A 27,088-nucleotide genomic window follows, 5' to 3' on the forward strand; every position below is an offset into this window, starting at 1 on the left:
TTAGTTTACATGTTGACAAATTGCCAAAGTCCCTCTTCTGAATGGTTGGAAATTGGACACCTGTTCCTTTAAGAAACATTTCTTGTTCGAGTGAGTCATCTCTGTCCTCTCACTTTGGGAATCAAATTTATTTTCTAGATCTTTCTGTTGAGGAATTTTCTTCCTTGCTTGCTGAAGACCAGATTCTGCTCTTGTCTCTTGGGATTTTTTTTTTTTTTTAAGCCCTGCTGAATTCACTACTAAATTCTGAATGTGGAGAACAAGAAGTGAATCCGCTGAGGGAGGCAGAAAGTGGAGTTAGCGAAAGTAAAAGGAAACTTCCTGGAGGTGTTTCTGTCCCCACCCTCCTTCAAGGGACTTTTCTCTGGCTGGGTGGACAGGACTTAAGAGTCTGGGTGAAATTGGGCAGTTCAGGGGTCTTGGCCCTGGGCACTCTATGATGTCACTGGGACAGGGTGGAGCAGGTGAGTGCCTGGAGCAGAATGGCTTCTGAATACCATGTTTCCGGGACTCACTCAGTGGGCAGAGTGGGGACACCTCAGGATCCTGCCAGGGCCCCACATCTCTGAGTGGGCTTTCTCTCTGCACCACAGCCGAGGGCTTTGCTACATTTTAACTCTGAGGGATCTCCAATACTCTGCTACATTTCTCTTCTTAGTGTCTCCCCTGCTGCTTCAAATACAGACACAGTGTCTCTCCCCCGCCGGATCAGTTTAGAGATTCCAGGAGACATCCTTTACCTACTTCATTGGTTTTCTTTTCCATTTGGGCAGAGGGTTGAGTTAATCTCTCAGATGCCGCCCACCGCCTCATTGGCACTTTCTTCCATCTCCTCCCCCCGCCACTTCCTACCCCTCCTCCATTGCCCCTCCCCCCGCTGCCTCCCAAAAGACAGCTCTCTAAATCTTTTGATAACTATCACTGAATTGATCTGTATCTTTGCAAAATGTATCGTTGTTTTGTGTGAACACACTATTTTTTTAACTATGAGCTGGAACAAGTAAGTAATTTCTCTGTGCTTCTGTTTCCTCAACATCGTATGGGATTCGTACTACCTCATGAGGCGGTCCTGAGGATTGAATGAGATAATACACGTTAACCACTTGCAACAGTGACTGGCGCTACTAAATTCTCAGTAAGTACTTGCAATTATTACTATTTATTAGTATTATTTGGATTGTATTTTGCTCATTCTGCTTCTTTTTTTTTAAGGGAGCACTCTTGCACTTGAAGTTCTATGTTTTGCCAGGTCCCACTTTCTAAGCCCTATGGGGTATTACATGCTGGACAGTCTTCACAATCCTCTATAAGGACGACATAAGAACTTGCCCACCAATCCTTGGTCTGATCCCACTTGCAAACCTTGGCCAATCTGTTGGGTAGAAAGTGGGTATCATGTTGCCTTATTTTGCATTTCTCAGATTATTAAAGTGTCTGAGCATCACCTCGTACACTTTGGCTTTGTAAGCAAGTCCCTGTCAAGGAACTCCATGTTCAGACCCATTGTCTCTTTACAGGCTTTCTTCTTCTCGTCGATTTGTAGGAACTGTTTGGAGGTCATAGATATTGCTCCTCCCGTGGTAGGTTCTGGGAACACAGACATGAAAGATGTGCTCCTGCCCTTGTGAAGCTCACAGCCCAGCACAGGAACTGGTCACAAAACAGTGGAATGAATGCTTGGGGCGATGCTCAGGAAGAACATCAGGGAATCCCTCCTAGGTTAGGATTTAACTCCTTGTGTTGCTGTGTTCTCACTCAGACTTGATGGGCAGAATGAAGTGGGAGTGAAGGGCATCGATAGTACTTTACCTGGCCCTCTACAGGTGAAGAGGCACTTCCAGACACCTCCTTTAATGCTCTCAGCTCTAAGGTGGGTCTCAGCCTTCTGAGAGCTTATATTCTATTTGGGGAAAGAAAAAAGACAATTTCAAAGAAGAGCAGTGTTTGATTTTTTTTCTTTCTACTTTGAACATCAGAAAACATTTCAGTTGATTCACAGCAAAAAGGCTGGGCTAAGTGTGTTTTGTGCAGTTATATCTCCAGGGCCCAGACCATGCTGAGGACCCTAGGATTTGTTTGTCTCTTTGGTAAGGTCATCTGGGCCTTTCAGGAGAAAGGGCTTTGATTCTAGAGTTTTCCAGGCTGCTGAGGGTAGGATATGGTGGGCTCAGGGCCACCATATTCTAGTGTAGATGGGAAACCATGAGAGTTAGCTGTGGGGCTTAGCTGACCCTCTGAGAGCCATGATGAGGACCCCACAGTTTTCAGATCTCTCAGAAGTGCTCAATCAATATTACTGAATGAAAACATTCAAGTCTTCATAATGAACCCAGAAAAATCTGTAAATTCCTGAAATACGGAATGAAGAGGCTCTTGATTACCATCCAGTCCAACTTCCTCATTTTGGAATGTGGTAAAAGAGGCCCCAAAGGCAAAATGACCCATCCAAAGTCACACAGCCAGAGCCAAAGCTCAGGTGGCCCCGTACCCGCACCCCCCCCCCCCCCCCCGGCCCCAAACACCCTGTCCCCTGTTCCTCTCAGATTCTTGCGTTCTGGGAGGAGGTGCTGCTCAGGCGCAAGCCGGCCTTACTCAGCCTAAATGAGTCAGTCATTTCGTAAACAGGAAGTAGAGCGAGCAGTACCTATTCTTCCTCGGCCCTTCACTCTTGTTTCAGTCGCGGCCCTTCACTCTTGTTTTAGTCACTTCGGGAGAAAACAGGCCTGTGAAGAAGCTGCTGCCACTGTGAGGGTCCCAGGATTGGCTTCTTTGGTAAGGTTGGTTGGGCCTCCCGGGAGAAAGACCTTTGATTCTAGAATTTTCTAGGCCGCTGAGGGTGGGAAAACCATAAGAATTAGTAGTCCCTCTGAGAGCCATGGCGAGAGCCCCGTAGATTCCAGAGCTTAAGGCCCTCTCCAGCTTAGGTGCGGTTTTTCTGGAATGCTCCAAGTATGACTGTTTGTACAGAGACCTTATCCTTAATTGAATCGTGGCCTAAGCAGGGGTAGACTTGGGACTCTGGAAGGCGGGGACACCATCTAAATCTGGGCTCCGGCACATACCACTCTGATTCGTCAGGCTCTGTGGGGTCACTCTCTCTGCTGTAGTGGATTTATTAAGAATTCCTGGTTTTTTGTCTTTTTTTTTTTTTTAGATTTTATTTATTTATTTGAGAGAGAGAGAGAGAGCACATGAGACAGGGGAGGGTCAGAGGGAGAAGCAGACTCCCTGACGAGCAGGGAGTCCGATGCGGGACTCGATCCTGGGACTCCAGGATCATGACCTGAGCCGAAGGCAGCCGCTTAACCAACTGAGCCACCGAGGCGCCCCAAGAATTCCTGGTTTTGTGTTTTGGGAGTATTTTTGTCTTTCAAAAATTTTTTTATATTTTAATCTTTGAAAATATTATGATTACATGTCCTTTTTTTTTAGTTAAATTCCTTCACTGGCTTCCAGCTGCAAGCAGAATAAAATCTAAATCTTTGCAGGGCCTGTCGTTGAAACCCTCTAGGGAGATGCTCAAATCTGAGCCTGACACCTCTCCTACGAGCTTATTTCTAAGCTGATTTTTCACAATGGTAACATGAAGACGATAATACCAATTTCTTCAGAGACTGGTAGTAAAATAAGTCAAAAAGATATTTTTACGTTTACATAGATATAAACACCTGTATATCATAATACGAACATTTATTTACATCAAATACTTCGGGGCATAAATTTATTATTAAAAATATTAAAGATACTTATTGTATAATACAAATCTATTTATATAGAGTTATGATTTAACAGATATCATATAATTGAAAGTGAAAGAAAACTTCCTGGCGGTATTGCATCCCCATCTCTTTCTTCTGCCTTGTATGCATTATATATGAAAATATTCAAATTTATATCTTTTATGTATGTATATGAACACATTATATATATGTATTTACACACACATGCACACGAATATAAGTGGAAGGAAACCACTAAGTGTAACAAAAGAGTTACTTCTAAATGATGAGTTTCTAAGTGATTTTTCTTTTTCTTTTTATACTTTTCTGTACTTTCTCTAAGGAATAAGTGTGACTTTTACTATTTTAGGATCAGAAAAATACAACAATAAATGCTCTTTTATTTATTTTTTTTTTAAGATTTTATTTATTTATTTGACAGAGAGAGACACAGTGAGAGAGGGAACACAAGCAGGGGGAGTGGGAGAGGGAGAAGCAGGCTTTCCGCGGAGCAGGGAGCCCGATGCGGGGCTCGATCCCAGAACCCTGGGATCATGATCTGAGCCGAAGGCAGACGCCTAACGACTGAGCCACCTAGGCGCCCCAATAAATGCTCTTTTAAAAATATTACTGTAACAAAGTTTCTAGCCCATGATCTTATGCAGTAAACCTCGGTGCCATAAAACAAGAACCATCCCACGGTCCGTGTACCCATGGATCTCAGTGCCCAGAGGCGGCCCTTTGTCAAAGGTATAAAATTCTGTTGCAGCTAATTGCTTTCCAGGCACTATGACTAGAGAGGTGTGTGACGTAAACAAACCAAGACTGAATATTATGTGATAGCGTGTCCTGTAAAACCTGGACCAGAAAGAGGCCTTGCCAACATTTTCCCTACTAACTCTCCATTTTCATGTGATGCAGAAGTCATTTAGAAAGCATTTTCTAATTACTGCAAAGATAATAAAATGAATGAGATGAGGCAGCTACAGAGGACAGGAGCCAAGTGCCAATCATGTTATAACCAAACTCATATCATCCTGGCCTTGGATTGTATTATTATTGTTGTTATTATTATTATTATTATATACTGTCAGAAAATGCTATTAAATATGTAACAAAAGACTTAAAGAAGGTTTATTCCTTTGGGCTCGGTAATTACTACTTCTAGGAAATTATTCTAAGAAAATAATCAGAGGTGTACATGGAGATTTACATCTTAAGATCTTATTCTAAATATAAGCAGAAACTGGTTACATACATTATGGTCCAATCCTATGATTTCATACTTTACAAATTTTAAAATCTGTGCTGTAGAAGAAAAAAGGGACGGTATCAAGATGTACTTACAATATTACCAGTGAAAATTCCACTTATACCTCAGAAATGTGGTATGATAAAATATAAATATATATATATATATATAAAATGCTTGGTAGGAAAGATAGTAAAATATTATTAGGTGATTATCTTTGGATGGTGGAATTATAGGTAATTTTTATTTTCCTTTTTATCTTTTCTGTACTTTCTAAAATGAATACAATAAGCGTTGTTATCAGACAAAAATATCGAAGGAAAAAGATTCCGCTTTCGTTTGATAATCATTTAATTCTGTAAAAGGAGATTTTAACCGAGGTTAGAACTGATTTAAAATTTTAAGGACATTGGAGCTAATGGTGCTAAACAGAGCTGGGCCTAGTTTAGATCCTTTCCACCTTATGAATGAAAATGGGTCTTTACGTAATGATTTTTGGGGCGCCTGTGTGGCTCAGTTGGTTAAGCATCTGTCTTCGGCTCAGGTCATGGTCCCAGGTTCCTGGGATCGAGCCCCGCATCGGGCCCCCTGCTCGGTGGGGAGCCTGCTTCTCCTTCTGCCTCTCCGACTGCTCGTGCTCTCCTGCTCTCTGTCTTTGTCAAATAAATGAATGGAATCTTTGAAAAAAAAAAAAAAGTAGTGATTTTCATCTACATATAAGTCCACGTAGAATAAGTAATACATGCACCTCCTAAAAATTCAAGCGGCAAGCCTGACTTTCCTGCCGCCCCGGCGTCCACTCCACCACGGGGCTTCTAGTTCCTCTCCTCCCACGCAATCACTGAAGCAGCTTCCTGTGTGTTGGTTCTGTTCAAAGATCTGTAAATACACAAATCCACACACCACTTCATAAGACCTTGTATAGATCACACAAATCCAATCATGGTGGTCTTCCTATTCTTTTTAAATATCTGAGTAAGGTTTCATTGAACTTCTGATACCGATAACGAGTGGTTTCTGCCCCTTTGTTCTGTCGAGCAGCACTGCCATGAGCAGCTCTGTACCTGTTTTTAAGTACAGCACGTTTAAGCTAATGCTGGAGAAACTCGTGGAAGTTAAATTGTGGGGTCATTTTATATTTTGACCGATAGGGGCCAAATTACCCACCTACCTATTTTTTTTCCCACCATCTCAAAACACTGGGTATTGCAAGTTTTGTGCTTCACCAATTTGGTAGTTGAAAAATGGTCTTTTATAATTTCAGTTTGCCTTTTTTTTTTTTGGTGAATGAAGTTGAACATCTTTTCAAATGTTTAAAACCATTGGTTTTAAAAAATAAAGCCACTGGTACTTACTTTTCTCTGAACTGTGTACTTATGATCTTTACCTGTTTATGCATTGGATCGTTGGTCTTTATCTTTTTTTTAAAAAAATGACTTTAAGAAAATCAGTCCTTTTTCCCCCAAGTGCAAGATTTATTTATTTTTAAATTTTGTCTGGCTTATTTTGGCAGATTATTTTAGTTATTATTTAAGGACATTTATCAACCTTTCTGTAATGGCTTCCAGGTTTTCTGTTGTACTTAGAAAGGTTCTTTACCACTGCATGATTATTTTAAACAATTCTCCAATGTTTCTTTCCTTAGTATTTTAATTTTCAGGTTTGAGGCTTTGATCCATCTGCAGCTTATTTTAATGTGAAGAGTTCAGTTATGATCCATTTCAGTTTGTTCTAGAAGTCTGCCCAATTGTTCTAACAGCACGTGTGGAAAAAGCCACCTCAATGTCGATAGCCCTTTTTGTAGGTGTGTTCAGTTTGGTTATTTTTCATTGTTAACTTCTAATTAACATGTTAATTTCTAATTTCATCGTTAACTTCTAAAAGAGAATATGGACTGTACTATTTGTGCTCTTTGGAAATCTCGTATTAAGATTTTCTTTGTGGACAATTTTTGTGACTATTTGGTATGTGTTTGAAAGGACGTGTATTTGCTACTGGGAGGAAACACAGAGTTTTCACTTGGGCCACTTCAATCTTCCAGTCTCTTCTACTAGATTTCTATTTTCTGAGAATGGTGTGTGGAAGTTTCCTGCTATTTTGGGGGCAAATAGGTTCTCTGAGTTCTCTTAAGTTCTTTTTTAAAGTTTAAGTTCATCTAATACTTTCTTTTCTTTTAAGAACACAAATGTAAGGGCACCTGGGGGGCTCAGTCGGTTAAGCGACCGACTCTTGATACCAGCTCAGGTCTTGATCTCAGGGTCGTGAGTTTAAGGCCCCCGTTGGGCTACACGCTGGGTGCTGGGTGTGGAGCCTACTTAAAAAACAAAACGAAACAGGGGCACCTGGGTGGCTCAGTCATTAAGCGTCTGCCTTCGGCTCAGGTCATGATCCCGGGGTCCTGGGATCGAGCCCCGCATCCGGCTCCCTGCTCGGCGGGAAGCCTGCTTCTCCCTCTCCCACTCCCCCTGCTTGTGTTCCTGCTCTCACTATCTCTGTCTCTGTCAAATAAATAAAATCTTTAAAAAAAAAATAAAAATAAAAATAAATAAATAAATAAAATTTTAAAAAAACAAAACAAAACACAAATGTGGTTGTGTTGCTCGCTCCTCTGATCTGGTCTCCTTTCCTGGTTAATGTGCCCATGGTATGTCATTTCCTGTTCCAAAGATTGTCATTTCTTGCCTTCTCCTTCATTCATTCTCTTACACAACCTTAAACCCAAGAACACACTCAAGTATTTTAACAGTAGTTTCATTTACCTGAGAATATGTGCATACATTCTTCTTACCATATTACAGGAAAAGAGCATTCTCTTTCCTCACTCCTTCACCCCCAAATTCTAGTTTTCTCCTTCATTCCCCAGAAGAAACTTTTGAATTTGTTAAGTCTCTTCCCAGAACCCTGTTACCTTTTTATTTTCTGCTTTTGCATATGTATCTGTAACCACTGAAAATCTAATTGTATTGCTTTGAGTATTTTTTAAAAAGTAGATGTATTTTTTTATATTGCAATTGCTTTTTCTACGTTTTTTTTTACTGTCATAATAACATGACTTAGATAGCTATCGGTTTTATTTCAGAAGATGGAGGGCATTTTCTTAACTGCTGCACAATATTCTGTAGTGTGACTATACCTTAGTTTATTTAGCCATTTCTATGTTGATGGACATTAGGGATGTTTCCAGTTGTTCAGGGTTACGCATTGTGTTGTGGTGACAGTCCGTGCACATATCCTGTTGAGTACACGTGTGTTTCTATGGAGTGTGATTTAGGGAATGAACTTGCTAGTTTGTCCCCTTATAGGTCCAGTAGGTTTTGTTTGCTACATTTTGAACATATGCTGTTAGGTGCTAGCCACATATTTAAGATGTCTTTTCTAAATAAAAGTATTTTCATGATAATTGATTGCTTTGTGAAAGATTTAGGCTCTGCAGGCTTTGGGAATCCAGTGCAAAGTGTATCTGTCCAAAACACTTCCTTCTAGTTTCCAGAGTCAAGAAAACTTGTCTAAATAATGATGTAAATTCTAGATTAAAAGGGAGAAAAAGGGTTTTGCCCCATAATTCCAATTCTAAGAGAGAAATAATCAGAGATATGCACAGGATATGTGAAAAAGCTTTGCAATACAATATTATTTTTAAGAGTAAAGAAATTGAAAATTCCTTAAACTAAATTTTGCTATATCTGCATGCTGGAGATCAAGAAACATTAAAAATATGCCAAAGAAGAATATTTAATGGTGGGGTAAATATTCATTCTAAATATTAAGTGGGGAAAAAAAATAGGTGTATACACCTGGATAAGCAGTCTGATTTCTGATTTTTATATAAATGTATCTTTGCGTGTATGTGTGATGTATGCTATCTTGTGTGCATATGTGTGTGTGTGTGTGTGTATGATAATGATAACTGTGACCATTTTATAATTTACTATATTCTCAGTTTTCACGCACACAAAAAACACTCCTTCTACAATCAGAGTGGGTCGGGGGAGAGGGAAGTTGTTTTTAAAGGAAAAACTAAAAATTTCCTAGTCTTTCAAGGTACTTTATAAAAAGATTAAAACTTAACCTTATTGTGCAAATAAAAAATATTTCTATTTTAATTAATTAATTAATTAATTTTTAGAGAGAGAGAGGGAGTTGGGAGGAGCAGAGGGAGAGGGAAAGAGAGAATCTTAAGCAGGCTCCATGCCCAGTGCAGAGTCCTATGCAGGGCTCGATCTCATGACCCTGAGATCATGACCTGAGCCAAAATCAAGAGTCGAATGCTTAACCCACTGAGCCACCCAGGCGCCCCCAAAATACTTCTATTTTAACATCGGATATAGAAAATACATGGGTCCTGGTTCACTTGATCATTATTTCAAGTGATAGAATCAGGATTTGTGTTTTCATCCAGGAATGTTAGTTCAGGGAGCTTAAGGACCCAGGAACTCATCCACTTTGCTTCTGGGAGGAAAGAGGTACAAACAGGTTAAGGTCATTTGAGGTTAAGGAAAGTGCCCAGGAGCACAGAGTCTGTGGGATCAAGGAAATGGTGGAGGTGGACAGGAAGTTAAAGGTTTTCTAGTTCAAGTTTCTCAAACTGCAGCCCTCCGGGACCACCTCCTAAGGTACGGGAGCATCTGAGTAAGGAGTCAACCAAGAGTTCTTCAACTTTACAGAGTTTGAAAAACACTTCTTCCCAACGAGTTTTCCACTGGGGAAATGGGAAACCAGGAGGGTGAGGAAAGTACTCAAGTGCCCAGTTCCTGTTGGGTCCCCACAGCCAGGATCTGTTTCCTTCTTTTGGGTTAACCCTCATTTGTTCATTAATTGCTGACCATCACTGCACATGCCTTACAGGACTTAGTTAGTCAAACACTTTAGGGGGTAGGTGTTCTGATCCCCATGTTACAGAGGGAGCACCTAACTCTCAGAGGACCTGAGCTGCCTAGGCCTGGGGCCAGTGCCCCAGATAGCTTCTATCTAAGTTTTGTCAGACCCTAACACCCCCTAATCTGAACCACTGCACTTTCCCCCTCCCCGACAGTCAGCTGCAGGTGCGCTTCCTGCCACTTCCTGCTGTTTATGATGATACTGCAGCCGTCTTATGAGCTGGGTCCCACACCTGCTCCTCTGAAGAATCCAGTACAAACCCTGCTCCGAGGGCTTGTTTTATCACCAACATGGGCCTATCAGAGCAGGGAGGAGGAGGGGTGACTCAAGGGGCTCACGGGAGGAAGACCCCCAGATTCTGGGCTGTTTGCGTGAAGGTTGTCCGGGGTGTCCACAAACACTGCCCTCTCCTTTTCTATCTGCTCAAACATGTGAGTGTGTGAAAATATCACGTCATCTGATTTGGAGACTGTTTGAAATGGAAGGCTGACAACGTTGACTTGGTTTCATTTCTGCATTGGAAGGCTGACAAAGTTGACTTGGTTTCATTTCCAGCTGTGGGTCCTTGGTCGGTTGTGGGGGCTGATCCCGAGGCCTTTGGGGGACGGCACTGCATCACGTTTTCCTAGCACCATTGTTTCAGTCAGACGCCATCATTTCTCCAGCCTCCAGCCCTTCCAGTCTATCCTCCACACTTTTTTTTTTTTTGATTTATTTGAGAAAGAGAGAGCGTGAGAGAGTGCATGAGCAGGGAGAGGGGCAGAAGGAGAAGCAGACTCCCCGAAGAGCAGGAAGCCCGACCAGGACCCTGAGATCGTGACTTGAGCCAACGGCAGACGCTTAACCCACTGAGCCACCCAGGCGCCCCTATCTGCCACGCTTGAAATGTTAATCCCAAACTGGATGACATTACAGTCCTTTCTTAGCTCCCCATCACCTCTGGGATGAAACCTGAGCCCTTTCCCCCACAGTACAAGGCCCTTTGTAATAGTTCCTGGCCACGGCTTCATCCCTTTTCCCACCATTCCTCCTCCCAGACACTTCATGGTTACTTTTTTGAGCTCCTTGTGGTTGCTTGAATTGACTTGAACATTCTCGCCTCCATCTTTTGCATAAATTATTTCCTGCAAGAATTGTCCTTTCCCACCTCCTTCCCAAAGATGCCTTCCCTCCAGGAAGCCCTTCTCCCTGGTTGAGTTCCTTCCTCTATATTCCTACGGTGCCCTGGTCACAACTCTCTGACTATTGGCTAATTTGTGTATCTACCTTCCAAAATAGTGAGCTAGTTGAGAGCAGAAACGTGTCCTGTTTGTTTTTTTCTTCCCTGTGTCCTCAGTAAAATGTCTAGTGTATAGTAGATAATAGCACTTAATGAAGGAACTGGTAAATGGTACTTCTCTTCCTCATCTGAACATAATATTGTATTTTGACCTAGGCTACGACGACACTCTCCTGATACTTGACCAACATGAATTTCAGCAAATGCCTCTATAATATTGGAGAGCAGCTGGACAGTGATGAGCTGGCCTCCCTCAAATTCCTTAGCATGGACTACATCCCACAGAAAAAGCAGGAACCCATCAAGGATCCCTTGATGTTATTCCAGAGACTCCAGGAAAAGAGAATGTTGGAGGAAAGCAACCTGTCCTTCTTGAAGGAGCTGCTTTTCCGAATTAATAGACTGGATCTGCTGGTCACCTACCTGGACACCAGCAAAGAGGAGATGGAGCAGGAACTTCAGATACCAGGCAGAGCCCAGATCTCTGCCTACAGGTGGGGACAACCTCCACAGTTCAGGCACTGGGAGGTGTGGGTGCAATGGACACATCTTTGTGGGTAGGGCTGATTGCGGGTGTCTGTGTCATATGACTTTGGAAGTTCCTCGAAGATGTCCCACCAGGGCCAGATTAAGAAATTTAGAGATCTTATATATAATTCAGAAAAAAAGTTAAACCATAAAATAAAAAATTTGTTTCCAAAGTGAAATATGACCTGTAGGTATGCTGATATTAAAACAGCCATCTTCTGAATTGTCTCTCTCCCCGTTCTGTCTACTCTTCTGTTTGCCTCTGCTCTGTTGATGTCCACGTCCTGTGCTTACTTTGCCCATTACTGGATAAAGCATCCCTGCTGCTTCTCCGAAATCCCCCTCCCACCTGCATGTGGTTGACTGTGGACGTTCTCAGTGGGGTTCTAGGCTTTTACTCCACCCTGAAAGACTTGCTTCATAAGGTTCTCCAATGGGGGCTGTGTGCTGCCCGTCGTGCTGGGCCGGCCAGGCTGGGCCCCACAAAGACTGCCGAGCCCCTGTGAGCCCAGCTGCTGCCAGGAGGACAGTGGCGACCTCAGTCATCTGTCCAGCCGCTGCCTTGCAGCTGGGCCTCTCCCTGCCTGTGGGGCAGTGGGACCCAGGGCTGATAACAAGCCATGTTCTCTTACGTCTTCACGAGTCAGTAACAGACTTTTTTGTGTGTGTGTGTGTGTGTGTGTGTGTGCAAAATGGTGATTTTATTAAAACACGGGCAGAAAGAGCAGCACCGGAGTTGTGAGGGATGACTGATTATATAGGTAACAGACTTTAAAAACAGGCACACATTACCAACTTCTGTCTTTCAACATGCCCTATTACCAGACGCTCCTCAGCGTTATTTTTAGCTTCCCTTCTGAAAACTTCTACTCCAGCCTTAGCTGTGACGCATTTCATGGCCTCTTCTCTCTTGTCAGTAATGATGGCAAGTGTGATGGTACGTTCTCACTATCCCCTACTAGCCTGGCCTATTTATGAATGCCCTGGTCCTCAGTCTCAGAGACCTGAGATTCTGGCATGTTCCCTACCATATCTTTCTCTGCTCGAAGCTTGAGCATTTTGATAAGTGACAAAAGAGATATGCTGGGTGTATGAGTTTCCAAAGGCTGCTGTGGAAGTCCCACAAACTGGGTGGCTTACCACAGTAAAGACATTCATACTCTCACAGTTCTGGGGGCTAGAAGTTTGAAATGAAGGTGTCAACAGGGTTGGTTCCTTTGGAGCTCTGAGGGAGAGTCTGTTTCATGTTCCTTTCTCCCCTAGCTTCAGGTGTTTGCAGGCAATCCTTGGTCTTCCTCATCTTTTCGATGCATCACTCCAATCTCCTCTCTGTGCCTGTTTTTCTGAATTTCCTCTTCTTGGAAAGCCACCAGTCATTGGACTAGAGCCAACGCTGATCTAGTGTGACCTCATCTTAACAAGATTATATCATCAAAGATCCTTTTCCCAAATAAAGTCACATTCATCCATCCAGGGTGGACATGAATTGGGGAGGAGAGTCGGGGAGGACATCATTCAATACTGGATAACTTTGTTTTAATGGGACTGTGACATCTTCCTAATGATTTTTTTTCATTAAGGCAGCAATTAATCTTAAAAAACAACAACCCTAGAACTAGGAGGGTCTTATCTTGTGCCCACCATCTTGGTCTTCTGAAGGTTGCTCTCCTTCTGTCAGGTAAGCAAGGCTAAGGCAAATTGTCAATGTCAGACAGTGACCTGTACTTCTCTGGTGGAAGGCTGAGTCCCAAACAAGGGAGGATCTGTCTGTCAAATCTTTTTTTTTTTTAAAGATTTTATTTATTTATTTGTCAGAGAGAGAGAGAGAGAGTGAGAACACAAGCGGGAGAAACAGCAGGGAGAGGGAGAAGCAGGCTCCCCGCTGAGCAGGGAGCCCGATGCGGCACTCAATCCCAGGACCCCGAGATCATGACCTAAGCCAAAGGCAGACACTTCACCGATTGAGCCACCCAGGCGTCCCTGTCTGTTAAATCTTTAACACGTTAGCTTGGGAACAAAAGGGTCAGCACAAATACAATCTACTGTTCATCATTGTTGGATATTAGCCAGGAAATAAAAAGTATGCTAGAGTGGCCACTTTCCATTTACGAGAAAGCACTAGACATTTTTATTTTCAAATTATAATTGCTGCCTATAAAATCAGTATCTTATAAACTACCCAGGTTTATTTCTAGACAGTGACGGTACAAGAAAGCCAGTAGATTTTAGTAATGAGGAAAGTAAGAGGGCAAAACACCTTATAAGAAAGGTAAAAGGGCCGGTAACTTTTGACTGGACCCAATCTTGGCCAAACTGAGAAAACTTTGGAGAAATACTTCTAGGGTAGAGACTCCAGGAGAGGAAGGATGAAATAGATGATAATCCTGAGAAACTTCTGTTTGTACACTATTTTTATTTTCAGAACTTTAATTTTCTAATTTAATTTGAAGTTAGCATGTTTTTGTGTTATTTTCCTTTACACCATAATGGTGAAAGGTTTGCTGACTTATTAAACATTCCTTTGTTCCTTCAACAGACATATCCCAAGAACCTCTCATGGATTAGGAAATAATAATGCCTGTTGTGTATCGAACACTCAATGTATTGCCAAAGATTGGTTTAAGCACTTCAGATAAATTTATTCGTATTATTCTTAATATGTCCCAATGGTATATTGTATCATGTACAAGTTTACAGATGAGGGGAAAAAGTGTACAACACGTCTACAGTCACACAGTTCTTAGATGATGGAACCAAAGTTCCAACGCCAGTAGCCCAGGTCCTCTGCACTTAACCTCTGCACCTCATGACCCACCGGGCTTATGGAAACAGAAAGGGCACATACCCTGCTCTCAGGGGACTCAGAGGGCTTCATAAGCAGACAATTATAACATGTGTGTAAACTTTCTGGTGATACAAAGGCACAGTGTGGTGAATGCAGCCTTGAGGACACTCAGGCAGTACTTGAGCTGTTAGTGGGTGAGTCTGTGTCTGCAGATGGGACAAGGGAATGGGGGTGTGAGCAGCACAGCATACAGGGGTGGGGGCAGGGCAGCTGTGTGTGTTTGGAGAGGAGATGGGGGCAGGTGCTGAGGAGTTGCTAGAGAAGCTTGAAGAGGTAGGCTGGGCTCAGTGCACAAAGGTTTGTATTCCAGAACCAAGTGTGGGGCCTTCCTACTGATGTTGATGGCCAGGAGAGCACTAACAAGTTTTAATTTAGGAAGTGATGATCCAGGGCACCTGGGTGGCTCAGTCAGTTAAGTGTCTGCCTTCGGCTCAGGTCATGATCCTGGCGACCTGGGATCAGCCCCGCGTTGGGCTCCTTGCTTGGTGGGGAGCCTGTTTCTCCCTCTCCCTCTGCCTGCAGCTCCCCCTGCTTGTGCACACACACTCTCTCTCAAATAAATAAATAAATCTTTTAAAAAGACCAGGAGGTGATGATCCAGTTTGCATTTTGAAAAGCATAATTTCCAAAATAAAAACTTTTTTTTTCCCTACTGCAACAAGCTCCTGATTTTATAGTGAAGGACCAAGGAAAAATACAATTCATTTAACTGAAACTAACTGAACGGCATAGTTAGCGGACCTTAACTCTGTTAAGGGTGGAGTAGCTGGGCACGAGTCAGTAGTCTGTCATGTCACTGCAGCAGCCTCTCTGCGAGGATTCAACTCATAAATTATGTCATTAGCTGTCTTTCATTTAAGGGGAGGTGACCGGAATCAAGTTTCCACTGCCACTTCTTTTATCAAATGGGAAATTATTTGAGAAACCATTTCTAAAGTGTCTCCATTTCCCACCACAGGGTCATGCTTTTTCAGATTTCAGAAGATGTAAGCAAATTGGAATTGAGGTCCTTTAAGTTCCTTTTGAGCCAGGAGATCTCCAGATGTAAACTGCATGATGATTTGGTAAGACCTGGTGTTTCACCAAGATTTGGTCCTGAGGTTGAGTTAGCCGGTGGGGATTGCTGCGACTGGAGAGAGGGCTGGTCCAGTAAAAGCAACCTGGACTCTCACTTTTCAACCAGGGGAGAAGAAAAGAGTGGTTGGACAGACAGCAGTGTTGCAGATACGATTCCTTCGTATACTGAGAAGTGCTGCTCACATTGTCAGGAGCATGGCAGGGTCAGTAGCGAGGGGAAGAAGGCTGGTTGTGGAGGCACAGCCCGTTGCGGGGCCCTGCAGAGCCAGGCAAGACAGTGGTGAGCTGGAGACATCTCCCCACTTCTGCAGGCTCTGCAACCACCTGGGACCTGGAACTCTGTGCGTGTGCGTGCGTGCGTGCGTGCGGACTCTGTGCGTGCGTGCGTGCGGACTCTGTGCGTGCGTGCGTCCGGACTGGACGTGGATCACGTACCGGAGGCAGTGTCGGGAGAGATGCAGTCCCCAGGGCTGTCACTCTGGGGACCAGGCTACAGTTGTCTCAACCATGCACCTAGGCTATTTCACAGACGTCCCCTAGAGGTGTCCCCGGGTGGTTGCAGCACAGGGCTTGGGGGCTGGGGCCTGGGTGACACCTGATGTCACTTTTCCTCTACCTTCTCATTTCTCTCTTCCTGGGCCAGAAAAGACAAAATTGCTTCTCTGGTGCTCTATTGGCTTTATAAGACCAGGATATCCTGTCAGGAGGGTCAGCTTGGGAAGCTAGGGTGGGCCCTCTCTGGACAAAGTGGACTTAAAAAAAAAAAAGAAAATCTCATCTAAAAGCCGGTATGCCTCAACCCAGTCTTCCAACTTTATTTCTCTTCCTTCTAGAACTTGCTTGATATTTTCATAGAGATGGAGAAGAGGGTCATCCTCGGGGAAAGAAATTTGGACACCCTGAAAAGAATCTGTGACCAAATTAACAAGAGCCTGCTGAAGAAAATCACGGATTATGAAGAATTAAGCAGAGGTAGAAATAACTTGACAGCTGTGAATTAGCAAAATGTATTCTTAAATTGACAAATCCCTCTATGTCGAGATTGTTTCTAATCAAATATGTGTTTGTTTTTTAATTCAGAGCAAACAATGAGCCCTCAAAGAAGTCTAGATGAAGTTTCAAATGGTAATATGCGAAATACGTATTTAAGACTTACTCAGTTAATTTACTATCAGATACCCCCATTGCCTCCTCTCCCCACAACCTTCTCACACATCCACGTCTTAATGGTCTTGCTCTCCTAAAATCAAGAAGGCTCCGTGCCTCCTTGTCACCTTCTTTACACATTGAAAGGTACACACCTGCTGTCAAAAGACATAGACCTTGCAGCCCTAGGCTGACAAGTTTAAAATAGGTGAAGAGTCAGTCAGTAAAAAGATTTTTATTCTGTGGACTGCAAGGATATTATGTTCAAGGCGGTCTGTGAGTTTTCATTTTAAAGGGGACCTTATGATATCCTGGGTGCTCTGTGTTTCTTTACCAAAATCCCTTCTCTGCTATGTTTCATTCCAGATATGTCTCAGTTGCTTGTAGGGGAGGACTCCCGAAGGGTACTGCCAATGTCCGACTCTCCAGGAGAACAGGACTATGAATCGGAGGTGTGTAGAAATTTGGACTCCTTTTTCTCTTTAGTTGCTCATTCTAGTTCTTGCATTCCTCAGCTTTTAAGCGGTCAGATAAACTAGTAAGGGGCAGATGCTTACTGGAAATTTGGAGAACTATAGAAAATTTTCAGAAACAGACAAATTTAAAATGTGATTTTTTAAGTTTCAAAAGTAAAAAAAGTGTTAAAATTTTATTTTATTTTATTTTTTAGATTTATTTATTTATTTGAGAGAGTGAGAGAGAGAGCGCATGTGAGCAGGGGAGGGGCAGAGGAAGAGAGAGAGAGAGAATCCTAAGCAGACTCCTCGCTGAGTGCAGAGGCTGATGTGGGGCTCCATGCGGGGCTCAATCCCATGACTTGAGCACAAATCAAGAGTCAGATGTGTAACCGATGGCACCACCCAGGCACCCCTAAAATTTTATTTTAAAACCAAAGACAAAGGCACTGGAATAGTTGGAGGGCCGAGAAAGCAAGAAGCCTCCTGGCAACCCTTTCAGCAGCTGCCTCAGCCGAAGTGGGAGAAGGCTTTGGGAGAAAAGTCTAGCAGGCCCGGGAAAAGCAAAGCCTTTTCTTTTAGGCTGACATTTCAAAACTGTTTCTCCACGGTGATTTAGGGGTAAGCAGCAAAGGCTCATGATCTAGCCATCTCTATGTTCTCATCTCAATGAGCCAGTGCAAGAATTGCCTTTCTAGACAATCACTTTAGTTTATTAACCTTCAAAGATTCACCAGCCACATTCTGATTCATTAGCCTGTTCACTCCTCTCTGTGATGGGAAGCAGAGGAAACCCTGAATGCTATCAGTCCAGTGGGAGACTTGAAATTAAGCTGAGAGAGACCAGTTACAGGTGGGCTCCTGAGCAAATTACCAGACCTCTCTAGGTCTGAAAACCAAGGATTTGCCAAAGTCATGTGGCACTTTGCAAATAGCAAAGCACTCTACCGAGTGTCGTCCCCACTGAACAGCTAACTGTACTGAGTGCCAGAGAGATTAGGTAACTTGCACAGAGTCTTAAGGTTATTACGTAGTAGAGCCAGGAATTTGAGCCCTTAGCGCAGAGCACTTTTCTCTACCTTGAGGAGCTGCATGAATTTCCCAACAAATGCTGAGTATCTCGGCACTGAAACAGCCCCGGGAAAGTCAGGACGCAGGCCCGTCTCTGACTGATGCTGTCAGATACGAGAGTCTGGATTCTGTAACCTGCAACATAGCCAAGACCTGCCTGACTAGTGCGTCTCTCTCCTCCAGGCCCTGTGGTCCTGAGAGCCAAATTAAGTCGTCGGCTTTCAAAGTCCTGGGACCGTGCTATGTCCCGTGTGAAGGGCAGGCCCTCAGCTGTTAGCCCAGAAAAACAGATGAGTTGACTAGATGGCCAACAGAATAACAAGGTGACAGACAGGCAGCCCAAAGATAGCATGAAGACGTTCATTCATTCAGCAACTCCTGATTGAGCTCTCACAAATTAATAAATTCTAGTTCCTGCTGCAAATGTTAGCTGCCTTGAGCAGAAACAAGAACATATGAAAATATGTTATGATGACGACAGTATTAATAGATGTGCAAAGTGCTCAAGAGGCCCAAGTGCTGGGACCCTGATTTTACACACTAACTGTGGGGCAGAAGTCTGGGGATCCTGCGTGAAGGGAACGGGTGGAAACTGGTTCACCAGAGAAATGACGTCAAGTTGAGGGAGGGCTGGTCAAAGGACCCTTGCATCCCAGTTTGGCTAAGGGGACAGCCCAGCTTCTTACTAGGGAGTTGTTTGTTCACATCTCAAGTGTTTGACCCTCAGAGTCAGCTCCTGGGTTGGATTTTTGTCTTCCAGGCATCGGAGAAAGTTTACCGAATGGAAAGCAAACCTCGAGGATATTGTGTGATCTTTAACAATTATGACTTTAGCATAGCACGGAAGGAAGTACCCAAGCTTCAGAACATTAAGGATAGGAATGGAACAGACTTGGATGCAGGTACAATAGGACCCTGAAAAGAAGTGAAATATTTCTAATACCTAAGTTTTTTTATCAAAAGGGGAGAACAAAAACTGTACCAATAGGGCCTCATGTTTCAGGAAAAAAAATGGATAAAACCATATTTCCTTGTGGAAATGAAGAACATTTTTATATATTTGCTAATTTTCTGCTTTTGTTTTTTTAAATTAATTTTTTAATCAAAGTAATGTATATAAGATAAAATATCAAATCTTACTAAAAGGCTTATAGTAAAAAGCAACAACAATAAGCTTTGCTTTTAATTCAACTTAATGAATAGTGCTTCTGTAGAATGTATTAAGTATTAGGTGAAAACATTGCCTTGGGATCAAGACCACATATTGTAATTATAAAAGTTGGGCAGATGAAATTGTGAGTCTTTAATAGAAATACCATTTTCAAATATTAAACTAGCCAGAAATTCTTTTGCTCAGCCTCTTTAGGAGGAGCAACTTAAAAGAGAACTTATAAGAACTTACAAGTTAAATGAAAACTTGTGAGAACTTATAATTTAAACGAAAAAATAATTTTCAGTGTGTGAACATAGAAATGGCTACTACTAAAAGTGACAGAAATAATCCAACTCATCCAATATATTTTTGAAAATGGTGTTTATGAGTCATAACATCAGGTAATGCCTTATTTTTTTAACTGAATAAAGTTTAGAAAATTAATGTAGGTTGATTTTAATCATCAAGACTCTGCTAATGGTCTCTTAACACATATTCAAGCAAATCTATTCTAAGATTTCAAAAGCCACAGAGCTTTAAGTCCATTGGCTATATCACTCATCATCATATACCTTGGTCTTGAAGAAGAGAATTCAGGCCTTTGATTGCCATTCTTTTACTATCAAAACTTTTTTTTTTTTTGTAGAGAGAGAGAGAGCACAAGCATGGGGAGGGGCAGAGGGAGAGGAACAGAGAGAATCTTAAGCAGGCTCCACACCCAGTGCGGAGCCCATTGCGGGGCTCCATGTCGCGACCCTGGCATCATGACCTGAGCTGAAATCAAGAGTTGGACATTTATGGGGGCGCCTGGGTGGCTCAGTCGTTAAGCGTTTGCCTTCAGCTCAGGTCATGGTCCCAGGGTCCTGGGTTCGAGCCCCGCATCGGGCTCCCTGCTCAGCGGGAAGCCTGCCTCTCCCTCTCCTACTCCCCCTGCTTGTGTTCCCTCTCTCGCTGTGTCTCTGTCAAATAAATAAATAAAATCTTAAAAAAAAAAAAAGAGTTGAACATTTAACTGACCGAACCACCCAAGTGCCCCACTATCAAAACATTTTTATTAAAATAATATTTGATTGTATTTCTGTCCTTTGGTCAAAGGGTAGGTACAAAGTTGCAGATATGTAACTTATTTAGAGATCTAATGAATGACATAATGACTATACTTAATAATACTGTATTGAATACTAGAAATATGCTAAGAGAGTGTATTGCAGGTGCTCTCATCACACATACACACACACAAAAGGAATTAAGTATGTGAGGAGATATGTTATTAGCTTGACTGTGATAATTACATCACTGTGTATATAATCAGTTTTATGCCTTAAGTATATACAATTTTTAGTTAAAAAAAAATCAGGCACCCTGAAAATGTTGAAAGATTTTGACTAGATCTTAGAGAACTTGGACAAAAAATAAGGTTATGCATATGGAAAACAAAGCAATGAAAAAATAATGCAATTACTAATTCCAGGAAAGACAAAAAATTTAATAAAAAAGGAAACATAATTAAAGAATATTGTTTACATAGTACTATTGATTCGATTAAAAGTTGTAAATAACTGTATAAGAGCATCAAATGCTCATCCTCCATAATAAGAACTCAACACAAAGTCTAAAATTTATAAGTAAATAAATAGCAAAGAGCCCAAATTCATTACAAAATGGAGGTGAATACCAAAAAATAGTTGTAAAAAGTTGAAAGTGGTTGCCTTCATGGAACATGACTGGGTAATAGGGAGAGTTAGAGAAGGGATAGCTTTTTGTAGTAGGCCTTTTAGTTCTACTTGATTTTTTAAACATTCATATCTTGTATTTTTCTTAAAAGATTTATTTATTTGAGAGACCAAGTGCGAGTGGGGGAGGGGAGGAGAAGAGGGAAAGGGACAAGCAGACTCCATGCTGAGCGTGGAGCCTGACATGGGGCTCAATCTTCACGACCCTGAGATCATGACCTGAGCCAAAATCAAGAGTCAGACACTCAACCGACCGAGCCACCCAGGCGCCCCTCATATTTTGTATTTTGATAAACAAATTTGAGAGTTCAAGATAAAATAAGTATGAAGCTTCTATTAAAAATTTTTTTTTTTTGCTTTTTATTTTGATTATGTAAGTAATACAATCATTATTTAGATTGGTTTGGTAGTAAGCCTAAATAATAGCTTACCCATCTTATAGACTAGTTGAGAAAAGACAGAAGGCCAACAATAGCACTCTCCCCTTTCTCATTTGCCTCAGGACTGGAAGTGTTTTCAGCTGGGGGCAATAAATATTAGAAAACTATGGAATTCAGCCAGTGATATAAAGGGTCTTGTTCTTCAGTTCTGGTTCAGATTCTTTGTACTCTAGCATCTCTCTCTCTCTCTCTCTCTCTCATCTATCTATCTATTTGACAGAGAGAGAGAGAGAGGCAGTGAGAGAGGGAACACAAGCAGGGGGAGTGGGAGAGGGGGAAGCAGGCTTCCCGCTGAGCAGGGAGCCCGATGCGGGGCTCGATCCCAGGAACCCAGGATCATGACCTGAGCAGAAGGCAGACACTTAGCAACTGAGCCACCCAGGCGCCCTCTGGTTCAGATTCTTAATCTGATCAGTGTTCTCTCTAGCTCTGGACTGTGGTTTGGGGCTTATTCTGGTGTAATATGACCTTTCTTGTTTCACTTTTCAGATGCTTTGTGTCAGACCTTTAGTGAGCTTCATTTTGAGATCGTGCCTTTCAGAGACTCTACAGCCATGAAAATCTGTGAGGTTCTGAAATCCTACCAAAGCATGGACCACACTAGCAGGGATTGCTTTATCTGCTGTGTCCTCTCCCATGGAGACAAGGGCATCATCTATGGCTCTGATGGGCGGGAAGTCCCCATCTATGAGCTGACCTCTTACTTCACTGGCTCAAAGTGCCCTTCCCTTGCAGGCAAGCCCAAAATCTTTTTTATTCAGGCTTGTCAAGGGGATAACTACCAGAAAGGTATAGCTGTTGAGACTGACTCCGAACAGAAGGAAGCTTATTTAGAAATGGACTCGTCACGGCAGAAGAGATATATCCCAGAAGATGCTGACTTTCTGCTGGGGATGGCCACTGTGAACAATTGTGTTTCCTACCGAAACCCCATGGAGGGGACCTGGTATATCCAGTCACTTTGCCAGAGCCTAAGAGAAAGATGTCCTAGGTAATTTTTGCCTACTCTGCCCTTCATTCGTTTCTAAATTTCTAGTTATGGATGACGTAGCTGTACTTCCCAGGTCAGTTGCAAAGTGGGAGAGGGGGGGCAAGTGTTAACATCGTTAGTTCATAGAGACACTTACAGCAGAGTTTCTTTTATTTAGTGCCTGAAAGGACAGTCGGGGTATCATAAAGCAGGGAGTGATGGTAAAGTCAGTTCAGCTCTGTTTTTAGGCAGAAACATGACTCAGCCAACTCAACTAGTTTTGGAAGTCTTCCAACAAGGTAATAACCCATTTCAATGGTTAACATCCTCCAGCTCTGTTAAAGTTCTATCATAGCTAATCAACCCTCTTGGTGTGTTGTGGGAGAGAAGTACCAAAGAGTAGAAACCCTTTATATTCCCACTAATTTGGCCTGATGTGAAGCTACAAAATGTGGGAAAATATCCCTCCCTCATTTATTATACCCTATGCCTCCTTTAGTTAAATGATGGTTTTGTAGTCACAGTTCACCCAAATGCACACATAACTGACAGGTGAATAGCAAGAAATCTTCTAGCTCTATATCTCATCATGCTTTAAGTGTATGAAGAGTAAGAATTTCCCATGGCAGGGGCGCCTGGGTGGCTCAGTCAGTTAAGTGACTGCCTCCGGCTCAGGTCATGGTCCCAGGGTCCTGGGATCGAGCCCTGCATCGGGCTCCCTGCTCAGCGGAGAGCCTGCTTCTCCCTCTCCCTCTGTCTGCCGCTCTTCCTACTTGTGCTCTCTATCTCTGTTAAATAAATAAATAAAAATCTTAAAAAAAAAAAAAATTTCCCATGGCAGATCAAGGAGTGAAACATAACATCACCACCATGTTTTCCTTTTGTAACTTAGACCACGAGTCCTACAGAGGCTGGTGAGAAAGGGGTGGAGTGGTTGCAGGAGACATTGGGTTTTCCCTTGCCCAAAGTGATTGTAGATGATCACAGAAGCAGAGGATGTTTTTGGCGGGGGGGCATTGAGGTGATTATGGGGGCAAGTGGCATAGTACGTGGAAGAGTAAGGTACAAACAGATCAGGAGGGAAAGAACCCAAATCTGATGTTGACTCTGAGGTTTCTGATGATCAGTAGAGATCTTGAGTAAACCAAAGGTAAGTTATTAAGCTCTGAAACTACTCCTTTTCCTAGAAAGCTTTGACACGTCTTAGTTTAGCAGCTTATGATTTCAAATGCCTGGCATTTTGAAGGAAGGAACTGTCATTAAGTAGAGTGGATGAAAGGGTTTGCTGGTATTGTTTCCCCACAGATGGTCACAGTGTTGTTGTTTTTCAGGGGTGAAGATATTCTCACCATCCTTACCGAGGTGAACTTTGAAGTGAGCAATAAGGATGACAGAAAAAACATGGGGAAGCAAATGCCACAACCTACTTTCACACTGAGGAAAAAACTCTTCTTCCCTCCTAATTGATGCTACTGTTTAGCTGTATAACACTATGCTTAATTTATTTGTTAGTAAAATGCTGCTTTTTTTTTTTTTTTTTTTCTTTTGGATGGCAGGAAGGGGAGAGAATCAGAGTCAGGACAAACTAATTCCTATGCAAATTTAAGCCTAAATCTCTGGCTTTGCAGTAATAGCTAGAGATTTATAGCCCTAGGTAGGATTTTAATTTTATTTTTGATTCGATGAAAAAGTTTTTAAAAAACTTAGAGTAGATAAGAAAATATAGAAAGTTTAAAAGAAATGTAACATCATAAATTTAGGTTCAAAAATGGTGGCAGAATGAATGTTCTTTGCACATCTCTCATCTGCTTCCAGCCTGGAATAATTTGATTCCCTTCAAATTGTTAAGCATTTAAAAAAAAGTTAAGGATATCATGCGAAAGCTTTAACCTGGAACACAGAGTTAATGGTGGTGCAGAGATTTTATAAGGCATAAGGAGATGGGGAATGAGGAAAGCAATTTCCCACTTGAGACCTCAGAATAAGTGAATGTTGTTCAAGTACTGGGAGACACATTCAAGAAAACCATAATCCTTCTCCTTTCTGTGAAAGGGCTGATTCCTCATTCCTGGTTCTTATGAGAATTAGTCATATTTACATTCCTGCTAACTGGATATGCTTCTATGGAGCAGAATGTGAGATAAAATTGTTAAAAGGTACTGTTGGGACTTTTTTTTTTCTTAAGTAAGCTCTATCCACCACCTCCCCCCCCACCCCCACCCCGCTGACCCCCACCTCACGACATGGGGCTTGAACTCACAACACCAATGTCAAGAGTCACATGCTCTATGAACTGAGTCAGCCAGGCACCCCTAAAAGGTATTGTTAAAAAGGAGAGAGGGGCACCTGGGTGGCTGTCGTTAAGCATCTGCCTTCGGCTCAGGTCATGATCCCAGGGTCCTGGAATTGAGCCCCGCATCGGGCTCCCTGCTCAGTGGGAAACCTGCTTCTCCCTCTCCCACTCCCCCTGCTTGTGTTCCCTCTCTCACTGTGTCTCTCTGTCAAATAAGTAAAATCTTTAAAAAAAAAAAAAAAGAGACAGCAGCGGCACCTGGGTGGCTCAGTCGTTAAGCGTCTGCCTTTGGCTCCAGCATCTGTCATGATCTTGGGGTCCTGGGCTCGAGCCCTGCATCAGGCATCCTGCTCAGCCGGGAGCTTGCTTCTCCCTCTGCCCTTCACCCCACTTGCGTTCTCTCTCTCTCTCTCTGTCAAAATCTTTAAAAAAAAAAGAGAGAGAGAGACAGCAGCCCCAAATAGAGTCACTTGTGCTAAACCCCATGTCAGCAAACCAAGACTTAATACCTAACCAAAATGCAGTTTTAATTCCCCAGGAATGTAATCTTTAAGCAGTCAACATGGAATTACCTGGTTAGCACTGGTGAAATAATCTGCCTGATAAACTCCTTCCATTCCCCTTAGGAAAGTGACCTAATGCAATTTGATCCAATCTGATCTTTAAATTTACTCAGTTGAATTTCTGTTGTTTAACGGTTTGCAGGGGGATGCCAGTGACCCTCTCTCAAAGGTCACTGAGGGAGATTTTTGTGATCTGACCTAGCTAAAAAAAAACCTCATGTGTAATGCTCCTACATCCAACCTGATCTCTTCTGATGTGTGTGACAGGCAATCCCAGAAACACCTGAGCCTCCTCTCCTGAGCTACGAGGAGACCTTGTTTCAGTGGTAAAAGACACCCTAACTCTGTTTAGATTTAGATTTCACAAAATCCAGGAATTAGTTTCCTTGTTCTTACTCTTTATAAGTACCATTAAATCCATATTTGAAAAGACTGATGTTAATAGCATGTTAACTTTATCTTTTTGTACTTCCAGTCTCTCCCTTTCCAAGCCATCCTCTACACTAATTTACAAGTTTTTAAAAAAATATATAAGTTTGGAGTTGTTATTTCTTATGTTAAAAGATTTTAACAGCCTTTTCTCTTATTATTTGCTTCTATATAATCAATACCTGACTTGCTTTTTTGCTAGTGATGCTGTACTCCATTCATGCAGTTGCATTTTGTTTCTTTATATATTTAGTTCATTCTAAATCTGCATGAATGTCTTTTTTTAAAGCTTTTTAAAAAAGAATATTTTTTCAATAATATATTTTTTAAATAATATTTTTAATAGAAAATAAAATTTTAACTTACATTGTTTGGAGATTGTTTTTGTTAGTTTTGTTTTTGTTTTTTTACCATTAGCATCTCACAGGTGGAAAACATTTGTATCCTATAGCCTCCCAATGTTGGCTGACGCAGTTGTATTTTTAAGAAAATTTTTTGCCCATATTTAAAGATTGGGACATATCACATAAAAACCACAGTACTGGGGTACCTGGGTGGCTCAGTCGTTAAGGGTCTGCCTTCGGCTCAGGTCATGGTCCCAGGGTCCTGGGATCGAGCCCCACATCGGGCTCCCTGCTCAGCCAGGAGCCTGCTTCTCCCTCTCCCACTCCCCCCTGCTTGTGTTCCCTCTCTCGCTGTGTCTGTCTCTGTCAAATAAAGAAAGAAAATCTTTTAAAAAAAAAACCCACAATACTTTCTTTTGAAAAATCAGAATATCTGACCACATTGATCCCATGCTCTTGTGTGGAATGGGTCCACCCCGCTCAATCCCCTACATTTAGGCTGATGCCAATGACCATTTATCACCGTGCTTGTTTGTGTGGTTATTTTTCCTTATGTCCAGGCCACTTCACTTACTTATATTGCCTGCACTGTGGGGATTTGAATTCTGGTGATTATTTAGAGAAGGTGGCAAGAATCATCAGAAACTTTTCCCAAATCATAGTTACAGGGAAGATGATTGAGAAGTGGAGCAGTGGGGACACACATAAGAGAAAAGGTTTTTGGAATTGAATCAATAAATTATCATTCTTGCTAGTTAAATGCCCCTGGGGGACAAAAGCTAAACTTCAAAGTACAGTCAACATTTAATAGGGAGAAGTTCTTCAGATTAGTGTTTTCGTAATGAAATACATAAATGTGGAAAAGAAAATAGTACAATGCCCAGAGAAAGCTCAGATCCAGATACAGAGAACA

At 42.2% G+C, this 27,088-nt stretch overlaps 2 protein-coding genes across 6 annotated transcripts in view; one reads left to right on the forward strand and one right to left on the reverse strand.

Annotated features, from left to right (window-relative positions):
* The first annotated feature begins 222 nt into the window (after positions 1–222).
* Positions 223–26,198, forward strand: CASP8 (caspase 8). Of its 5 annotated transcripts, XM_036098567.2 has the most exons (10): positions 223–464; positions 1,064–1,135; positions 11,285–11,622; positions 15,460–15,565; positions 16,412–16,550; positions 16,659–16,703; positions 17,091–17,176; positions 19,011–19,152; positions 22,066–22,567; positions 23,878–26,198. In XM_036098567.2, exons 3-10 carry the CDS (start codon positions 11,318–11,320, stop codon positions 24,011–24,013), a joined length of 1,461 nt encoding a protein of 486 aa, XP_035954460.1. In that variant the 5' UTR covers positions 223–464; positions 1,064–1,135; positions 11,285–11,317; the 3' UTR covers positions 24,014–26,198. The 5 variants fall into 5 exon arrangements, with proteins under 5 accessions (XP_035954460.1, XP_077927314.1, XP_035954459.1 ...); XM_078071188.1 differs by lacking the exon at positions 223–464 and having other exon boundaries at positions 986–1,135; XM_036098566.2 differs by lacking the exons at positions 223–464; positions 1,064–1,135 and adding an exon at positions 2,614–2,777.
* The window catches only part of FLACC1 (flagellum associated containing coiled-coil domains 1), a 42,603-nt gene continuing 32,670 nt past the window's right edge, over positions 17,156–27,088 (reverse strand). The window contains exon 16 of the mRNA XM_078070029.1: positions 17,156–17,296. The gene's annotated coding sequence lies outside the window, so the exon portion shown is untranslated. The remainder of the gene's footprint in view (positions 17,297–27,088) is intronic.

Source organism: Halichoerus grypus, chromosome 4 (genome assembly GCF_964656455.1).
Source record: "Halichoerus grypus chromosome 4, mHalGry1.hap1.1, whole genome shotgun sequence".
NCBI classification, from domain to species: domain Eukaryota; kingdom Metazoa; phylum Chordata; class Mammalia; order Carnivora; family Phocidae; genus Halichoerus; species Halichoerus grypus.